This window comes from Thalassophryne amazonica, chromosome 10 (genome assembly GCF_902500255.1).
Source record: "Thalassophryne amazonica chromosome 10, fThaAma1.1, whole genome shotgun sequence".
Taxonomy (NCBI): Eukaryota; Metazoa; Chordata; class Actinopteri; order Batrachoidiformes; family Batrachoididae; genus Thalassophryne; species Thalassophryne amazonica.
Genome location: NC_047112.1, coordinates 69,844,377 through 69,861,649, shown reverse-complemented (window position 1 = coordinate 69,861,649; position 17,273 = coordinate 69,844,377). Strand labels below are relative to the sequence as shown.

General features: G+C 41.4%; 1 protein-coding gene across 3 annotated transcripts; it reads right to left on the bottom strand.

The window, feature by feature from the left end:
• Positions 1–301: 301 nt before the first annotated feature.
• Positions 302–16,930, bottom strand: fkbp8 (FKBP prolyl isomerase 8). Of its 3 annotated transcripts, none has more exons than XM_034180217.1 (9): positions 16,862–16,930; positions 16,194–16,412; positions 12,985–13,154; positions 11,389–11,477; positions 8,952–9,172; positions 8,159–8,331; positions 7,990–8,067; positions 3,279–3,413; positions 302–736 (listed from the first exon to the last, which is right to left on the bottom strand). In XM_034180217.1, the coding sequence occupies exons 2-9, from the start codon at positions 16,393–16,395 to the stop codon at positions 650–652; spliced, it is 1,155 nt and encodes a 384-aa protein (XP_034036108.1). In that variant the 5' UTR covers positions 16,396–16,412; positions 16,862–16,930; the 3' UTR covers positions 302–649. The 3 variants fall into 3 exon arrangements, with proteins under 3 accessions (XP_034036108.1, XP_034036109.1, XP_034036110.1); XM_034180218.1 differs by having other exon boundaries at positions 16,807–16,898; XM_034180219.1 differs by lacking the exon at positions 16,862–16,930 and adding an exon at positions 16,569–16,796.
• Between the last annotated feature and the right edge of the window lie 343 nt (positions 16,931–17,273).

Sequence of the window (17,273 nt, the reverse complement as noted above, 5' to 3'; positions counted from 1 at the left end):
CCTGTCTGCACCAGTTAAAGACGAGTTTACTCTCCAGCACGACACAGGTCGTGATGTGTCGTGAAGCAAAGGCATGCTCATGTAAATGCCCCTTAAGTCCCAGCAAGTTGATTTTAATAGCTTAAGAAAGTGAGGTGAAGCTAGTGGAGCTCAGTCGGCGCAGACACACACGTGTTTAATTTCACTCTTCCAGTTATATGCTCTGGAAAAACATGTATGCAATTCCACAGTTTACACTGGGCATAAAGATCAAAATGCAAGGTATAGAACAGCATATAGAACCATTTCAGTGGCTAAGATTAAAGGCAAAAATATTTTATTAATAAATCCAACATGAATCTACAGGGAATGTTTTACTTTTACTGCTCAAATAATTAATTTCAAATATTAACTACAATAGCAGCAAAATAACAGTGTCCAGAAATGCAACAAATGCATAAAGCTGCACATTTATATGGTCAGAAATATAATATTTGTCATAACAGATCTCAAACATAGCAGAGAAAAGGACAGTGAGGGGAAGCGGCCACTGACCGATTTGACATTTCCCTCCCCTTTGACCAGAGGTCAGAAGGCACCGTCACGTGTGCTCCTGCGTGCAGGCTCTCGCCTTAAAGGGGCTTGGTCATGATGTCACTTCAAGCTTGGATCAATTTCTAGCAGCTATGACGACAGATAATGCTACACCGCCAATAGCTACTGCAGTGGCACCAAAGAGCCATTTCCAGCTTAGATTCTGTGAAAATGAAAAAAACAAAAAACAAAAAAAAGAGGAGGCAGTCAGCAAGGTCAACACTACGATGCAGCGAAGAGCTCAAACATCTCAATGGAACTCAACATATTCTACATACGTGACATGAAACACAAGGAGTGTGACTATAAACATGTAGATCTAGGTTTGATTCCCGGTCATGCCACAGTTACCGGACAAGACACTTCATCTGCATTGTCTTAGTCTACACAGGTGCAAATGGGTTCTGGCCTTGGTTGGAGAAGTAACCTGCTCTTTTGCTTCACACTATGGCATCCAGAGATAAACAACGGCACCTACAGGCCTCGAGCCCTGCAGAGGACTTACACCGTGTTGCCCAACAAATACTTCAATAACAGTTGTATGATTATAACCTAATCAAGCCCTTAGAGGGCACAATTATCTGCACAGGTATGCACTTGAACATGTGCCAACTATGGCTGTTGACCTTGTCAGCATATGCACTTTCAAAATAAAAACCTACCAATATGCTACTCTTTAAATCATTTTATTGTGAAGGTGTTTGGATGTGAACAGCAGACCACTGCATCTTCACTATTTTCAAATCTTCATTCAGACCTACAGTAGTGTTCAGAATAATAGTGCTATGTGACTAAAAAGATTAATCCAGGTTTTGAGTATATTTCTTATTGTTACATGGGAAACAAGGTACCAGTAGATTCAGTAGATTCTCACAAATCCAACAAGACCAAGCATTCATGATATGCACACTCTTAAGGCTATGAAAATGGGCTATTAGTAAAAAAAAAAAAAAAAAAAAAAAGTAGAAAAGGGGGTGTTCACAAAATAGTAGCATCTGCTGTTGACGCTACAAACTCAAAACTATTATGTTCAAACTGTTTTTTTTTAGCAATCCTGTGAATCACTAAACTAGTATTTAGTTGTATAACCACAGTTTTTCATGATTTCATGAGTCATTAATTTTGTTGGTTTGGAACCAAGATTTTGCTCATTTACTAGTGCGCTTGGGGTCATTGTCTTGTTGAAACACCCATTTCAAGGGCATGTCCTCTTCAGCGTAAGGCAACATGACCTCTTCAAGTATTCTGACATATCCAAACTGATCCATGATACCTGGTATGCGATATGTAGGCCCAACACCATAGTAAGAGAAACATGCCCATATATGATGCTTGCACCACCATGCTTCACTGTGAACTGCGGCCCTTGGACCCAAAAAGAACAATTTTACTTTCATCAGTCCAAAAAATATTCCTCCATTTCTCTTTAGGCCAGTTGATGTGTTCTTTGGCAAATTGTAACCTCTTCTGCACATCTTTTATTTAACAGAGGGACTTCGCAGGGGATTCTTGCAAATAAATTAGCTTCACACAGGTGTCTTCTAACTGTCACAGCACTTACAGGTAACTCCATACTGTCTTTGATCATCCTGGAGCTGATCAATGGGTGAGCCTTTGCCATTCTGGTTATTCTTCTATCCATTTTGATGGTTGTTTTCCGTTTTCTTCCACGCGTCTCTTTTTTTTTGTCCATTTTAAAGCATTGGATATCATTGTAGATGAACAGCCTATAATTTTTTGCACCTGTGTATATGTTTCCCCTCTCCAATCAACTTTTTAATCAAACAATGCTGTTCTTCTGAACAATGGCTTGAACGTCCCATTTTCCTCAGGCTTTCAAAGAGAAAAGCATGTTCAACAGGTGCTGGCTTCATCCTTAAATAGGGGACACCTGATTCACACCGGTTTCTTCCACAAAATTGATGAACTTGCTGACTGAATGCCCCCTTTTCTAATTTTTTTTTTTTTTTTTTTTACTAATAGCCCAATTTCATAGCCTTAAGAGTGTGCATATCATGAATGCTTGGAGTTGTTGGATTTGTGAGAATCTACTGAATCTACTGGTACCTTGTTTCCCATGTAACAAGAAATATACTCAAAACCTGGATTAATCTTTTTAGTCACATAGTACTACTATTATTCTGAACACTACTGTACTCTGAATTTGGGTCAAGACTGGAACAGAAAATGTTACATTCGAGTTTCATGACAATTTGTTCAGTACTCTGAATGATCTCCATAAGGAGCAGCCAAATCAATAAAGGACGCGGGTGAAGTCACAATGTCTTAGGTAGAGAACAAAAATATAACGTGATGTATAATGCGAAAATATATCAAAGTAGATGGTGCAGAGAGAATAAATCTCTGCCAGGGTACTAAAACCCTCTGTGATGAGAGGAAGGGTTTAAAACTTGGATGCATCAGTTTTTCTACAGTACATGTATAGATCGTGATGCTCTTAAAATAAGACACAAAGGTTCCGATCTAGATCCATTTCGCCATTTAAGTAGCTCTTCTGTAGCCTACGGAAAACCTCTCCAGATCATGTGTCAAAATTCACTCTATTTTTGAGTTGTTGTGTACACAGATAACTAGGAGGAGGGCTATCACAAAACTGTCGCCCTCCTCTGTCAGTGAGCAGAGGTCAGTAAACGTGTAGTCTAACAAACTTTTATGCACAATGATCTCTTCATTGGCTGTCTCACCCATGAAGACTTGGTCTGGGGTTTCTGTGGGTTGCTGTTCAGAGGATCACCCAGCATCTTCTTGTACATGGCCTTCTCCGCGCCCCTCTGCTCTGTGTGCATCTTCACCAACTTGGACAGTTCTGCATGAATGGTCTGTTTAAGACAAATATGACACAAGCTGTAGACCCCAGTTCAACATCCCACCTGCTCTCTAGTCCGATACTCCATCCAGCACAATAAAGTCCAGCTCTTGTGCAAAACCACACGTTTTTACATTCACATACACAATGGATCAGTGTGGTTTGGGAAACATGAAAAACATTGTCAAGAAGCTCTTTAAGAGATATTTTAAGCATTGTGCCTGCTAAATGAAGCATTCCTGAAATGTCTGCCAACAAGATCAGTTTATTAAAAGGAAATTTCCAAAATAAATGGTGAAATTCTATTCTTTTTGGTCTGAGAAGAAATGACAAGTTTTCATTCCATAATCACTGCGCACAACTGTTCCATGATACTTGTTTGTGTTTTGTTTTCATCACTTTCAGAGCCGAGTCATGTCGCTGCTCTTAAAGGTACAGTCAGTCAGCACACATGCAGACAACAAAAACAGGTTCTGCATCAGAGACACTGATGCAGTCTGTGCCCACTGCATAGGGTCTGACTGCAATATGATGTCTGACACATTAAAGGGCAGTCTTCCTTTGAAAGGGGCGCGCAAGGAGTCAGTGGTTTGTCTCAGTCTCAGCAGCCTTGGCCAGTTGACAGCACCACTGTGCAAGCACTTACCCACTGAAATAGCAAACATAAAGCGCTAAAATACCCTCGGTCATATGAGCATAACAATAGGAAACAGAATGTGACCTCTTAAAAAGGTCAAGGTTAGCCATCTTTGAACTTGTCCAAGGTGTGTGTCCCAAGAATGTTCCCTGTGAATTTGAAGACCCTGGCAGTAACAGGACTGGACTTATGCTGAGGACAGACAGATGGACGGACGCAAGGCCTTCACAATGCCCGCTGGCCATATTTTGAAGGTTTTTACCCTCTCCACCTCAGACTCAACCATGCAGAGTGTCGCATGCAACTCCCCTTCTTCCTTGGATCAACAATCATCTCCTTGGATTTATCTGCATTCAGCAAAAGATTGTTTTCATGACACCAGTCCATCTCTTTCCTGTATGCCATCTCATGCACACCAGAGATCAGTCCCAGGATTGTTGTATTGTCCACAAACGTGATGATGCTGGTGTTAATGATGGCTTTCGTTTAGCTTTTCTGTATGTAAATCCCATTTACTTTAGGCAGTTTCTTACAGTTCGGTCACAGACGTTGACTCCAGTTTCCTCCCTTTCGTTCCTCATTTGTTTTGTTGTGCATTTTCGATTTTTGAGACATATTGCTTTAAGTTTTCTGTCTTCGCGCTTTGATGTCTTCCTTGGTCTACCAGTATGTTTGCCTTTAACAACCTTCCCATGTTGTTTGTATTTGGTCCAGAGTTTAGACACAGCTGACTGTGAACAACCAACATCTTTTGCAACATTGCGTGATGATTTACCCTCTTTTAAGAGTTTGATAATCCTCTCCTTTGTTTCAATTGACATCTCTCGTGTTGGAGCCATGATCCATGTCAGTCCACTTGGTGCAACAGCTCTCCAAGGTGTGATCACTCCTTTTTAGATGCAGACTAACGAGCAGATCTGATTTGATGCAGGTGTTAGTTTTGGGGATGAAAATTTACAGGGTGATTCCATAATTTTTCCTCAGAATTGAGTGAGTCCATATTTTTTCCCTCTGCTTGGTCTAAAAAAGTAACTGTTACTAACTGCCGCAATGATTCCATAATTATTGCCAGGGGTTGTATGAGAGGCCACGCAATCGTGATTGAAAATGATGTCTAATAGAGGACTCAGTGCACAGCCCTGTGGGGTCCCAATGCTCACAGTTTTGTGTGACTGCTGACTCTGAATGGTCTATCAGTTAGGAAGTTCAGCTCCCAGTTACAAAGGGTGGATGCCAATCCAAAGGAGGAAGACCTTTGCAAAGCGTTTTTGGGGGATGACAGTGTTGAATGCCCAACTGTGATTGATGTGTCATGTGCTTCAAAGCGGGTGTAGAACTCATTCAGTTAATCCAGTAGGGTGGCATGACTGGCTGCAAGCACCCCGTTTCTGTGCTTATAGTCACAGACATATTGCAAACTTCGCCACATGTGTCTAGAGTCAGTGGTGTCAGACGCTTCCAGTTTTAGTCTTTTCTGTCTCTTAGCATTTCTTACAGCTTTACGCAGGTCATATCTGGCCCTTTTGTATATTTCAGGGTTTGCCTGAGATGAACACAATGGACTGTGCATGTAGCTTTGATCTAACTTCACCATTAATCCAGGGTTTTTGGTTGGGAAAGGCTAAGATTTTCCGTGGGGACAACATTTCCAATGCAAAAGCTGGTGGTGCTTGCTTGAGTAGCTGTCCAACGCTGCATAGAGGAACACAGAGATGTGATTGGACTGTCCAAAGTGTGGCCGCGGAGCAGCTCTATAGGCACTCCTCACATGGCTATAAACTTGGGCAACAATGTCGTTCTCTCTTGTCGGAAAGTCAACTTGCTTGTTGTATTTTGGATGGACGGTTCTCAAATTGCTGTGATTAGAATCACCGGACACAATGAATTTTTTTTTAAATCTCTCCATAAGCCTTCCACTAATATATATATATATATATATATATATATATATATATATATACACTCAACAAAAATATAAACGCAACACTTTTGGTTTTGCTCCCATTTTTGTATGAGATGAACTCAAAGATCTAAAACTTTTTCCACATACACAATATCACCATTTCCCTCAAATATTGTTCACAAACCAGTCGAAATCTGTGATAGTGAGCACTTCTCCTTTGCTGAGATAATCCATCCCACCTCACAGGTGTGCCATATCGAGATGCTGATTAGACACCATGATTAGTGCACAGGTGTGCCTTAGACTGTCCACAATAAAAGGCCACTCTGAAAGGTGCAGTTTTGTTTTATTGGGGGGGATACCAGTCAGTATCTGGTGTGACCACCATTTGCCTCATGCAGTGCAACACATCTCCTTCGCATCATCCGTGAAGAGAACACCTCTCCAACATGCCAAACGCCAGCGAATGTGAGCATTTGCCCACTCAAGTTGTTTACGACGACGAACTGGAGTCAGGTCAAGACCCCGATGAGGACGACGAGCATGCAGATGAGCTTCCCAGAGACGGTTTCTGACAGTTTGTGCAGAAATTCTTTGGTTATGCAAACCGATTGTTCCAGCAGCTGTCCGAGTGGCTGGTCTCAGACGATCTTGGAGGTGAACATGCTGGATGTGGAGGTCCTGGGCTGGTGTGGTTACACGTGGTCTGCAGTTGTGAGGCTGGTTGGATGTACTGCCAAATTCTCTGAAACGACTTTGGAGACGGCTTATGGTAGAGACATGAACATTCAATACACGAGCAACAGCTCTAGTTGACATTCCTGCTGTCAGCATGCCAACTGCACACTCCCTCAAATCTTGCGACATCTGTGGCATTGTGCTGTGTGATAAAACTGCACCTTTCAGAGTGGCCTGTCTAAGGCACACCTGTGCACTAATCATGGTGTCTAATCAGCATGATATGGCACACCTATGAGGTGGGATGGATTATCTCAGCAAAGGAGAAGTGCTCACTATTACACATTTAGACTGGTTTGTGAACAATATTTGAGAGAAATGGTGATATTGTGTATGTGGAAAAAGTTTTAGATCTTTGAGTTCATTTCATACAAAATGAGAGCAAAACCAAAAGTGTTGCGTTTATATTTTTGTTGAGTGTATATATATACGAAAATGAAAGCGGAGCACATGTCAGCCAATTTTAACAAAGAAAAATTGCTTGTTAACTGCAGTTACATTCTAAAACTCAAATAACAGCCAGAAGCTAATATAGGCCTATGGGAAGGAGTTTATATGAATACAGCAAAAGTAGACTCTCTCAACATGTGTAGTTTTGAGGATACATAAAATCTGCAATGAGGTCATTTATCAGTTTCTTTGATTTCCAAATATTAGGTCTGTTGGCCACCAAGACCATAGCTAAATGTAACAGCTCACATTCTGAAAAGTACTTTGACTGATGGACATTACTGCAAAGGGACATCGTTTTCAGGCAAAATATTTATAATCGTCTATGTGCTCCCAAAATGTACACCATTTATACTCCAGACATGCAAAAGATCAAACTTCAGAAACACCTCATTGATTGAGCAGTTCGTCCCACAAGGTATTTACACAGTATAGTATATATGACATGAAAAAACAGCAGGCAGGCAGTGTGTTGTTTGACAGATTGGTGTAGGACTGAAGTGGAGGATTCCGGGCACAAGTACCACACTGCTAAAGCTTACAGCTGATCCAAGAAGCCCACGCAGCCAGTTGAGTTTTGTTGACTGACCTTGTATAGCCAAAGAATGACACATAGCGGACTGCATGAGCAGGACACTTTGAACACTAACTGGCCATTAGATATGGCCATGGTGCAGGACAGAACTATTTACAGCTACAACATGAAAGCAGATCCTCTGAAATGATGAATCAGCAATTCATTTGTCCTTGCAGTACATATTGTTTTAAACTGCACCACCATCTACTGGCCATTAGTACGAACTACAACATTTCACTCCACTAAAAGCTACTTTGGAAGAACAGTGCAGAAGCTAGAAGTACCTTGTTGCTTGGTTCCAACTTCAGCGCCTTCTTTAAAGTTTGAACAGCATCTGCATATTCACCTTGCAGGGCCAAAACCTCAAACAATAACACGTATTTGTTAAAATCAAACCTGCCACTGAGTGACCCAGACAAAGAAACAGAGAGAGAGAAAAAGAGATGATTGTACCTTGCCCATGCGGTAAAGTGCTTTTACATTGTCTGGCTGGTGGGCCAACACCAGGGCACAAGACTTATGTGCTGCATCATGGCGGTCCAGCTTCAGCTGAGAAGCAGCCATGTTATTTAAACACTTCACTTTGACATCAATCATCTCATTTTCCTCGTCACAGCTGATGTCAACTGCAGCAGAAAAACAAGCAAACAAAGATTCAAACAGACCCTTCAAAGCATGGTCACAAAAACCAAACTACATCAACATAACGTGTAGCAATTCCATAAAACGATCAATTATTATGTGGTCAACATGTCAGGAAATTAGACATTTAAAACACACACACACACACACACACACACACACACACACACACACACACACACACACACACACACACACACACACACACACACACACACACACACACACACACACACACACACACACACACACAGAGTTAAGGTACAAATAAAAGACTGGCACAATGTTATCAGGCAGTCTGACAAATTCAGTATCTCCTGCCTGGAAAAATTTGTGACTTTCCTTGACAACAGCCGCCCATTTTGTGTATCATCACTGCCAGCTAGGAGGTGGCATCAGTACACTGCATGCATTTTTGTTTTTTAATTCCAAGCCAGCATTGGAACAGGAAAAAAAAAGAAGAAAAAATTCCACACTTGGTCACCAATATCCTTGTGTGATGATGACAAGCAGTTTCATCCCATGCAGGTGATCTGAGTCAGTAGAGTCACAATCTTTTCTGAGCTGGTGTGATAGATGGCCTAAAGTCTTGCATGCGCCTCACCTTTAGAACTAGATTCGACTATCTGCAGGGCGATGCTGTACGAGTTCACAGCGAAAGCATAGTCCCCGCGCTGAAAATGTGTGTTGCCTCGTTCTCTCTTGTAGCTGGCCAGGGCAATCTTTTCAGCAGAGGGCAGGAGCTCCAGGTCTGGAGCATCAGTGGCTTCAAGCAGCTTCACTTCTAAGGCCAGGTCAGCATTCGGTGGAACCTTAGGGTCAAGGCTGACAAAGTGATTCAATGGCAGAAATTGTATTAGAAATTCTACGTCTGTGGAAAAAGTGTTCCAGGAGGAATCGTGGGTGATCGCAGGTAAAATTAAAGCATTCTTTCTGTTATATATATATATATATAAAGTAGAAGGAGCATGTATAAGTTAGCATCAGTTGGATTTCAATAGCCAGGTCTACACACTTCTGTAAAATCATATTTATGGAAAAGTGTTTGTTGTCCAACAATGTTGTATGCTGTGGATTGCATCCCAGTATGTAGGTCTGATATTGCTTCATTATAATCTGCCCAGGGTAGTATAATTAAAAATGTTATGGGTCTAAGTAAAATGCACCATCACTCACATTTGCTAAACTCATTACAAATTCCTACAGTGGTGATGTTATAAGAAAGAATACGTACAGCTTTTATCATAGAGCCTTGTCTATTAGATCTCCTGTGCACCGAATCCAGTCTAGATTCCTTTCACATTATAATTTAAATGTGAGATCATCAAGAACACACTACTGGATAAACTGATGTCGCAGGGCGATAAGCCATTGAACTGTTTTTCTAATTTTAGGAAAGTATCTATTGAATTTCAGTGTAATGGCACCACTGATTCGTTAAGATATCTCTTATTTCACAAAAATTTTGTTAGACCACGGTCTGTTGAGTTTACTCTCGTCAATTTACTCGCTCTGGTGTTTTAATTCTTTTATAGTTTTTTTAAAATTGTGTTTTATTGCTGTATTTTATTTTGTGATTGTGTGGATGTTTATTTTTCCCCAATTTTGGGTTTTTTAATAAAGAAATAAAAAATAATAATAATAAATGAACAATACAGGGATTTAATCCATTTTGCTTCTTCTTGCTTGAAGTGATAAATGCAACTTATACACATTTTTTTCCCCTCTTAAAGAGGCATTCCTGGACCAATTCGACTTATACTCCAGTGCAACTTAAGCCTGTTTCACACGGCAGGATTTTAAAATTATGTTTAGGTTTCCAAAACCTGAGAGACCACACACGTGAAGATAAAAAATCATGGATCTAACAGGTTTGGTCGTACAGTGTGTGGTGTTCAGCCACACGGTAATAACAACAACACCACACACAAACAGATTTAACACACGAACATTTACAGTTCAGACAGGAAATCTCGCCAAAATCTCTCGAGATTAAACGTGACTTCAGAGTAAACAAACGGAGGTACTTTGTGGACTATTTAAAACAGAGGGAATAAATGATACAAAAAGAAAAAGGAAAGGCGTTCTTAAAAGAAGTGGAGACAGCGCGACCACCGGACTTTCTGGTAAGTCAGAACAGCTGTTTTGATTTTATTTTCCGCTCCGTACGTCTGTCACCTCGCTTTCTGATTGGCTGTACGTCACATTCAGCAGGCTGTGAGCTCATTTGTGGTCGGAGGACACAACACACGCTGCGATATCGGGCCCCAAAAAAAAACAAAAAAAAACAACAACATGTTGAATATCCCCAATTTGCGATCGGAGCGCTCCTGACGCCCTTCCGAGCAGATCAGAGCGCTCTGAAGACACCACACATGACAGGAATATCTGATAAGATTATCTTTGACGTCATCACGATTGTCGGGGCGTCCTTAAGATTGTCGGAAGGGGGAGATCGGGTCCGATATCGGCCTAATTATCCTGCTGTGTGAACCCGGCTTTATACTCCAGAAAATATGGTAATCAGTGTGTACAGCAGAGCAGCGAAGAGCCAATCTGCAACCCTGCACCTGTTCAAGGCAGGAAAATTAAGTTGAGATATTTAACATTCTTTATAAAACAAGCAAAAGTACAGCATCCAATGGGGGGAAAAAATTAAATTAAATTAAATTAATTAAATTAACAATAGGTGCTGATTAGAGCTATTGTTTAGTCACTAGCCTCTAGCAGTCTGCCGCTCGGTAGGAGGAGTCTGGTTAGGTTTAAAACTCCAGCTTTTGTGACTTCTTGATTATTCTTCTCCACAAGAGTCAAGACAAAAGTCAGACCACCAGAGCAAGAATTTTAGCTGAGGAAGCTTCTGCGATTTGAAGCGAAATGTCCTCGCGTCAAGCAACCCAGTCCAGTCGAAGATTCAAGCTTCTCTACTAAGTCTGCACTTAAATACCATGGCACTTGGAGAACACAGCACTTCTAATCAAGACTATTTATTTAATCTGCAACCTTTTGCAAGACCATGTCAGACAGAACACGCTGCATACCTCCCCCGTTCGCCGTAAGCATATTTTGCATCCGTGTGGATAAGAGCCCTCTCTCCCATTTCCATCAGCTGCACTGCAAGATCCAATGCCTGAAAGAAAAAAGTAAAATACTCAACAAAACACTCTTGTGCATACTATAAAATTAGAACATGACTTCTTGAAAAACATTCAACTTCACACAACTGAAGGGACAGATATGCACTCACCGGCCACTTTATTAGGTACATCTGTTCAATTGCTTGTTAATAGAAATAGCTAATCAGCCAATCACATGGCAGCAACTCAATGTATTTACGGATTGAGACGTGATGAAGACAATGTTCAAACAGAGCATCAGAATGGAGAAGAAAAGGGGATTTAAGTGACTTTGACCGTGGCGTGGCTGTTGGTGCCAGACGGGCTGGTCTGAGTATTTCAGAAACTGCAGATCAACTGGGATTTGCCTGCACAACCATTTTTAGGGTTTACACAGAATGGATGGAAAAAGAGCAGATATCCAGTGAGCGGCAGTTGTATGGATGAAAATGCCTTGTTGAGGTCAGACAAAGGTGAATGGGTGACTGTGTGATGACATCATGTCAATATGGACCAACATCTTTGAGGACTGTTTCCAGCACCTTGTTGAGTCTGTGCCATGAAGAATTAAGGCAGTTCTTAAACAAATAAATAAATAAAAGATTGGGGGGGGGGGGGGGGGGCTTCAAGGTGTACCTAATAAAGTGGCCAGTGAGTGCAGATAGAACTGTCAGTTTTTCAGGGCAACATGTTCCAGGAGGATATAGTATACGATAAGCGTATCATATTGTTGAACTCTGAGGTATATTCAGTGGCTCTGAAATATTCACTAATCTGTCCCTTGACTTGTCCTCTGCCCTCGGTTCAAATCCCAGCCAGACCAGAAAATCACAAAGGACTCTTGGGCAAGATCCTTAATCCCTAGTTGCTTCCGGCGTGTAGTGAGCGTCTTGCATGGCAGCACCCTGACATCAGTGTGCCAGTGTGAATGTGAGGCATCATTGTAAAGTGCTTTGAGCTTCTGATGAAGATGGAAGAGCGCTATATAAAAGCAGTCCATTTACCATTTGTCTACGGCCAGCTGAATATAAAACTGATGATTTAATGCCTCATGTTAAAACAATGAAATTTTCCATTCACTTTAAATCGTGCTGCAAGTACACATTTGTTTTCACTTTGAGGAAAATTTTTTTTTCAACTAAATCTGATTTTTCTCTGTTTTGCTATGATCTCACAAAACCATTAAAAAAATCCAAAAGGATGCATATTGTTATTGTAAGCACTGTAAATGGTAAATGGACTGCATTTATATTGCGGTTTTCCATCTGCATCAGACGCTCAAAGCTCTTTACAATAATGCCTCACATTCACCCCAATGTCAGGGTGCTGCCATATAAGGTACTCACTACTCACTGGGAGCAACTAGGAGATTGTGTTGCCCACGGGCCCTTAATAATTTTCCGGTCAGGCTGGAATTTGAACCGAGGATCCTCTGGTCTCAAGCCCAATGCTTAACCACTAGACCATCACCTCCCCACATTGTAAATAATAATAAAACGATCAAACTGAGTCCATTCATACCTGGATAAAATCTACATGTCCCAGAGTGAAACAAAGGTCTGACTTCTCTTCTACAAGTGTCCCATCTTTCAAGTAGGTCTTTAGTTCAATCTTCACATTCTGTAATTTCTGGGGCCAGCTGTCCTGTCCTTTCCCTGCCTCCAGGACCTTTTTCTTCAGCTGGTTATTACCTGCAAAGAGACACATTCACTTGTCACAACAAATACTATGATGCTATATTTGTGCCACTTCAGAAACTACTTGTGATATTTCCTGAACTGCTCTATGTGAGTAACCCCCCCCCACTGGGTGGTCGACTACAGCTGTTTGAACAATAATTATTTTTACTGTCTCTGGAATATGTGTATCTGTGCAAAGCACAAACCATCTCTGAGGCTAAAAGTTGCCCTTAATGTTGGGTAAGCCTCTTATTTTCCATCCATCTGCTGCAGCCAGGTGATAAGTGGGTATTCTCTCAGTCTTTTCCAGTTTGTGGGGTCTTTAACACTGAGTTACCTGTGTGACAGATCATGCACAGATACGTGTGCCACATGACCATACTGCCTTCGGTGACACCTCTTCACAGTGAAAATAGGACACCTAGTCTGAATCTGAATCTCCCCAAGTAGCCACTGACTTGACACAAAGCATTCCCAGTGGCACACATGAATCCTCCAGAGACATCACCTGAGGTCAAGGGTCACAATCAAAGTCTCACAAAAACAGTTAAGCCAGCACGCCTCAAGACCCTGAAGACCCAGACCTTCCATCTCTTGCAAAGACATGTCGGCACTGCCAAGAGCTTCCCATAAAAATAATAATAAATAAATAAAAATAATTTTAATAATTTTGGCTTCTCTTTTTGGTTGGGTCATCACAAGAGATGCTCTATGCACCCGCATGCTGATTTGGCATAAGTTTTATGCCGGATACCCTGAAAAACTCCAGATCAAGTGGCCTTGAAACAGCAGCCTTCTGTTTAGAAGGCAAACACTCAAACTGATTGTGCCACGCCACCAAGAAAATGTTTATACATATGAAGAAAATGTACTTCTAGCACCACTGTATGTAGAACTTATGAAACACGTCTTAGGCTCTCATATGATTTGAAGCCTTATAACAAACATTTCTGTGCAACATGAATTTCACAAGCAAAAACTTCCCATGTAGCAGACTGAATAGGAGAAATATGAAGAAAAAAAAAAAAAAACCCCATCAGCACACAACCGATCTGACCAAGATTTTTAGAGCAGCGAGTGAATGCAGCAGACTTTGCTGAAGCTTTACATTTTACTGCATTGCATGAACTAACACGCTGAGCAGGCAGGCCTGATTTCTTCATGCACACACGTGACATTGGTGTGCGTGTCAAGAAGAGTCAAACACCTGCAGATTTTCATTTCTACTCAAGACACAAGCAGGTGGATCCACAGAGGACCACTACGTTTGAGATGATGGAGGGGTGTGACAATTTACCCAGACTGAGTAAATACAACCCCAATTCCAATGAAGTTGGGACGTTGTGTAAAATGTAAATAAAAACAACACATTCTGCACGTGTTACAACAGCGTGGCTTCGTAGTAAAAGAGTGCGGGTACTAGACTAGTCTGCCTGCAGTCCAGACCTGTCACCCATTGAAAACGTGTGGTGCATTATGAAGCGCAAAATACAACAATGGAAACTCCGGACTGTTGAACAACTGAAGTCATACATCAAGCAAGAATGGGAAAGAATTCCACCTGCAAAGCTTCAACAATTAGTGTCCTCAGTTCCCAAACACTTAAGAGTGTTGTAAGACGGAAAGGTGATGTAACACAGTGGTAAACATACCACTGCCGCAGCTTTTTTGAAATGTGTTGCAGACATCCATTTCAAAATGAGCAAATATTTGCACAAAAACAACAAAGTTGATCAGTTTAAACATTAAATATCTTGTCTTTATGGTGTATTCAAATGAATATAGGTTGAAGAGGATAATCAAATCATTGTATTCTGTTTTTATTTACATTTTACACCACGTCCCAACCTCATTGGAATTGGGGTTGTACTTTTACTTAGTGTTTGGTGGTTTCTTGTGGCATTTTGGAAATGTGTTCCTTCCTCAAAACAGTACATGTACTCATGTGCAATTTTTGGTGTGCTCCCACCAGATCACACACCATGGACAATAAGTGACTATTCTCGAGGTCGGGCATTACGCCAGCACCCTGCAGTGGCTGTTTTTTGTCTGTGAAAACACTGCCAAACTCAGTACAAATACATGTAATTTGGTCTCATTTCAAAGGGTTCAGACTCATCAATAAAGTCAATTTTATGTATAATGGTTTGTTTCAGGTCAGCTTGGTGTATAAATCTCATCGATCCTGACTGACTGACATCAGCCTGACATGTGCAAAACAGTCATGTTCTATCGAGATGAGCTCCCCCGTCAAGTTGGTGTCCCTGTAGAGCAAATCAAGTTACGTATGCCGAGATGAACTCCACGTCACCTAACAGCAATATTTTGCTTTAAAGACAACGTGTACCTGCAAGTCTTTACTTTTTCAAATCTTAAAAAAAAAAAAAAAAAATACAAAAGGTAATGGACTGCATTTACTTAGCGCTTTTCCATCTGCATCAGACGCTCAAAGCGCGTTACAAATATGCCTCACATTCACTCCGATGTCAGGGTGCTGCCATACAAGGCGTGCACTACACACCGGGAGCAATAGGGGATTAAGGACCTTACCCAAGGGCCCTTAGTGATTTTCCAGTCAGGCAGGGATTTGAACCAAGGATCTTCTGGTCTCAAGTCCAACACATTAACCACTAGACCATTCTTTTCTATTTAAAAAAGCAAAGGCATGTACACACTGTCTTCAAAGCAGAATATTCTTGTTAGATGATGGGGACATCGCCGCGACGGGGAGATGTGCATGCGCAGTAAAGAGAGGTAGATAAACTCGACGGGGGTGGGGAGGTGTTAAAGTCCAGGGTAGAGAAACCTGCGCACGCGCAGTAGAGATCCTCTCGATGGGTAGATCACCTTGTTGGGACACCAGCCGACTGCTGTCCCATGTCCTCGAATGCACCACAACACCTCCAGAACGTGGGTTAAATTTTCATGCAGCTGCTAGTAGTGTGATGGGGTATTATTACATTTTACCACCTCGTATGTGCTGAACCTTCGTAGTATCACTGTGAATTTCTATACTACTTTCTAAAAATGAAGCCAGCCAGTTGAACATACCTAGAAGATCCAGCCATTCTTCCAGAGGGGCTGGAGGATCTGGATCAGAGTGAGTCTGTGTCTGCACAGAGTCCAGAGCTTCGGTCTCCACGTCTCGTTTATCTTCCAGAGGAGGAAGATCATCATAAGTATGTTCTTCTTCCAGCATCTCAAAGTCCTCCCCGCTGTCCAGCAACGAGGTCCGTCCGCTCCTCTGGGCCATCGTCTCAACACTTTCAGCTATTTGTGCAAGTGAGATCCAAAGTTAACAATTAACTTGTTTAGCTCGCTTATTAGCTAGTTGGCTAACATTCGAGTCAAATCGAACTCAAGGTTTCCTAACACCAGATTTTCACACTTCAACAAATGAGATGAATTTTAAATGTCATGCCTCACTTTTTAGGCGTTTCTTCAATCTTGACGTTGTGTAATTAACAGCCTGAAAGCCTGTAAACTTGACGTCTTCCACAAGTTCCTGACAAGTTACCTGCTCGCTACTTGCTAGCCTAGCCGCTGCTAATAGGCATTAGCTGTTAATTAGATGTCACTAACGTGGACATGTCTTAGAACGACATGATAAAAATAACAGTGTCACGCGTAATAAATGCGTTTGACAGAATAATCGAGACGATACCTTAGAACACTGAGCAGAGGTTTGTTTTGAATGTCGGTAATTTCTCCTCGCTCACCTCAGCGAAGCAAGCGTTACATTAAGCGAAGCTAAGACTCATTGGTGTCGGAGCTTCGAAGCGTGTGTCTCTTATGCGTAAAGCAAACAGAAAACAGCACATCAAGAATCTCTGCCAAACTGTGGCCGAAATGTCACGTCATCTTTTTTTTTTAAAGAAAATTCTGAGGTAAGATCCAGAAGAAAGCTTGAATCCTAGAAAGCCAGCTTGAACAAATCTCCAGACAGGCAAATCCATGATTTACCAGAATCTCCAGATATATTCAATAAAGATATATAGTCACCTGTCACTCTATATATGGACGTGTGTGCTGGTTTGAATTACTTCTTGAAATCCTGACATTGCAAATTTCTACAGTTGCAGTGACTCAAAAAAAAAAAAAAGATTTCAGTGATGAAACACGGCAATTTGG

What these genes read in the sequence shown, in the direction of transcription:
- fkbp8 (XM_034180217.1), bottom strand. Translation starts at nt 16,395, where the DNA reads ATGGCCCAGAGGAGCGGACGGACCTCGTTGCTGGACAGCGGGGAGGAC. An exon ending in GCTTACGGCGAACGGGGGAG is followed by an intron (nt 9,173 to 11,388) that starts GTATGCAGCGTG and finishes TCACTTTGTCAG; the next exon opens with CCTTGACCCTAAGGTTCCAC. An exon ending in CACTTTACCGCATGGGCAAG is followed by an intron (nt 8,068 to 8,158) that starts GTACAATCATCT and finishes TTATTGTTTGAG; the next exon opens with GTTTTGGCCCTGCAAGGTGA.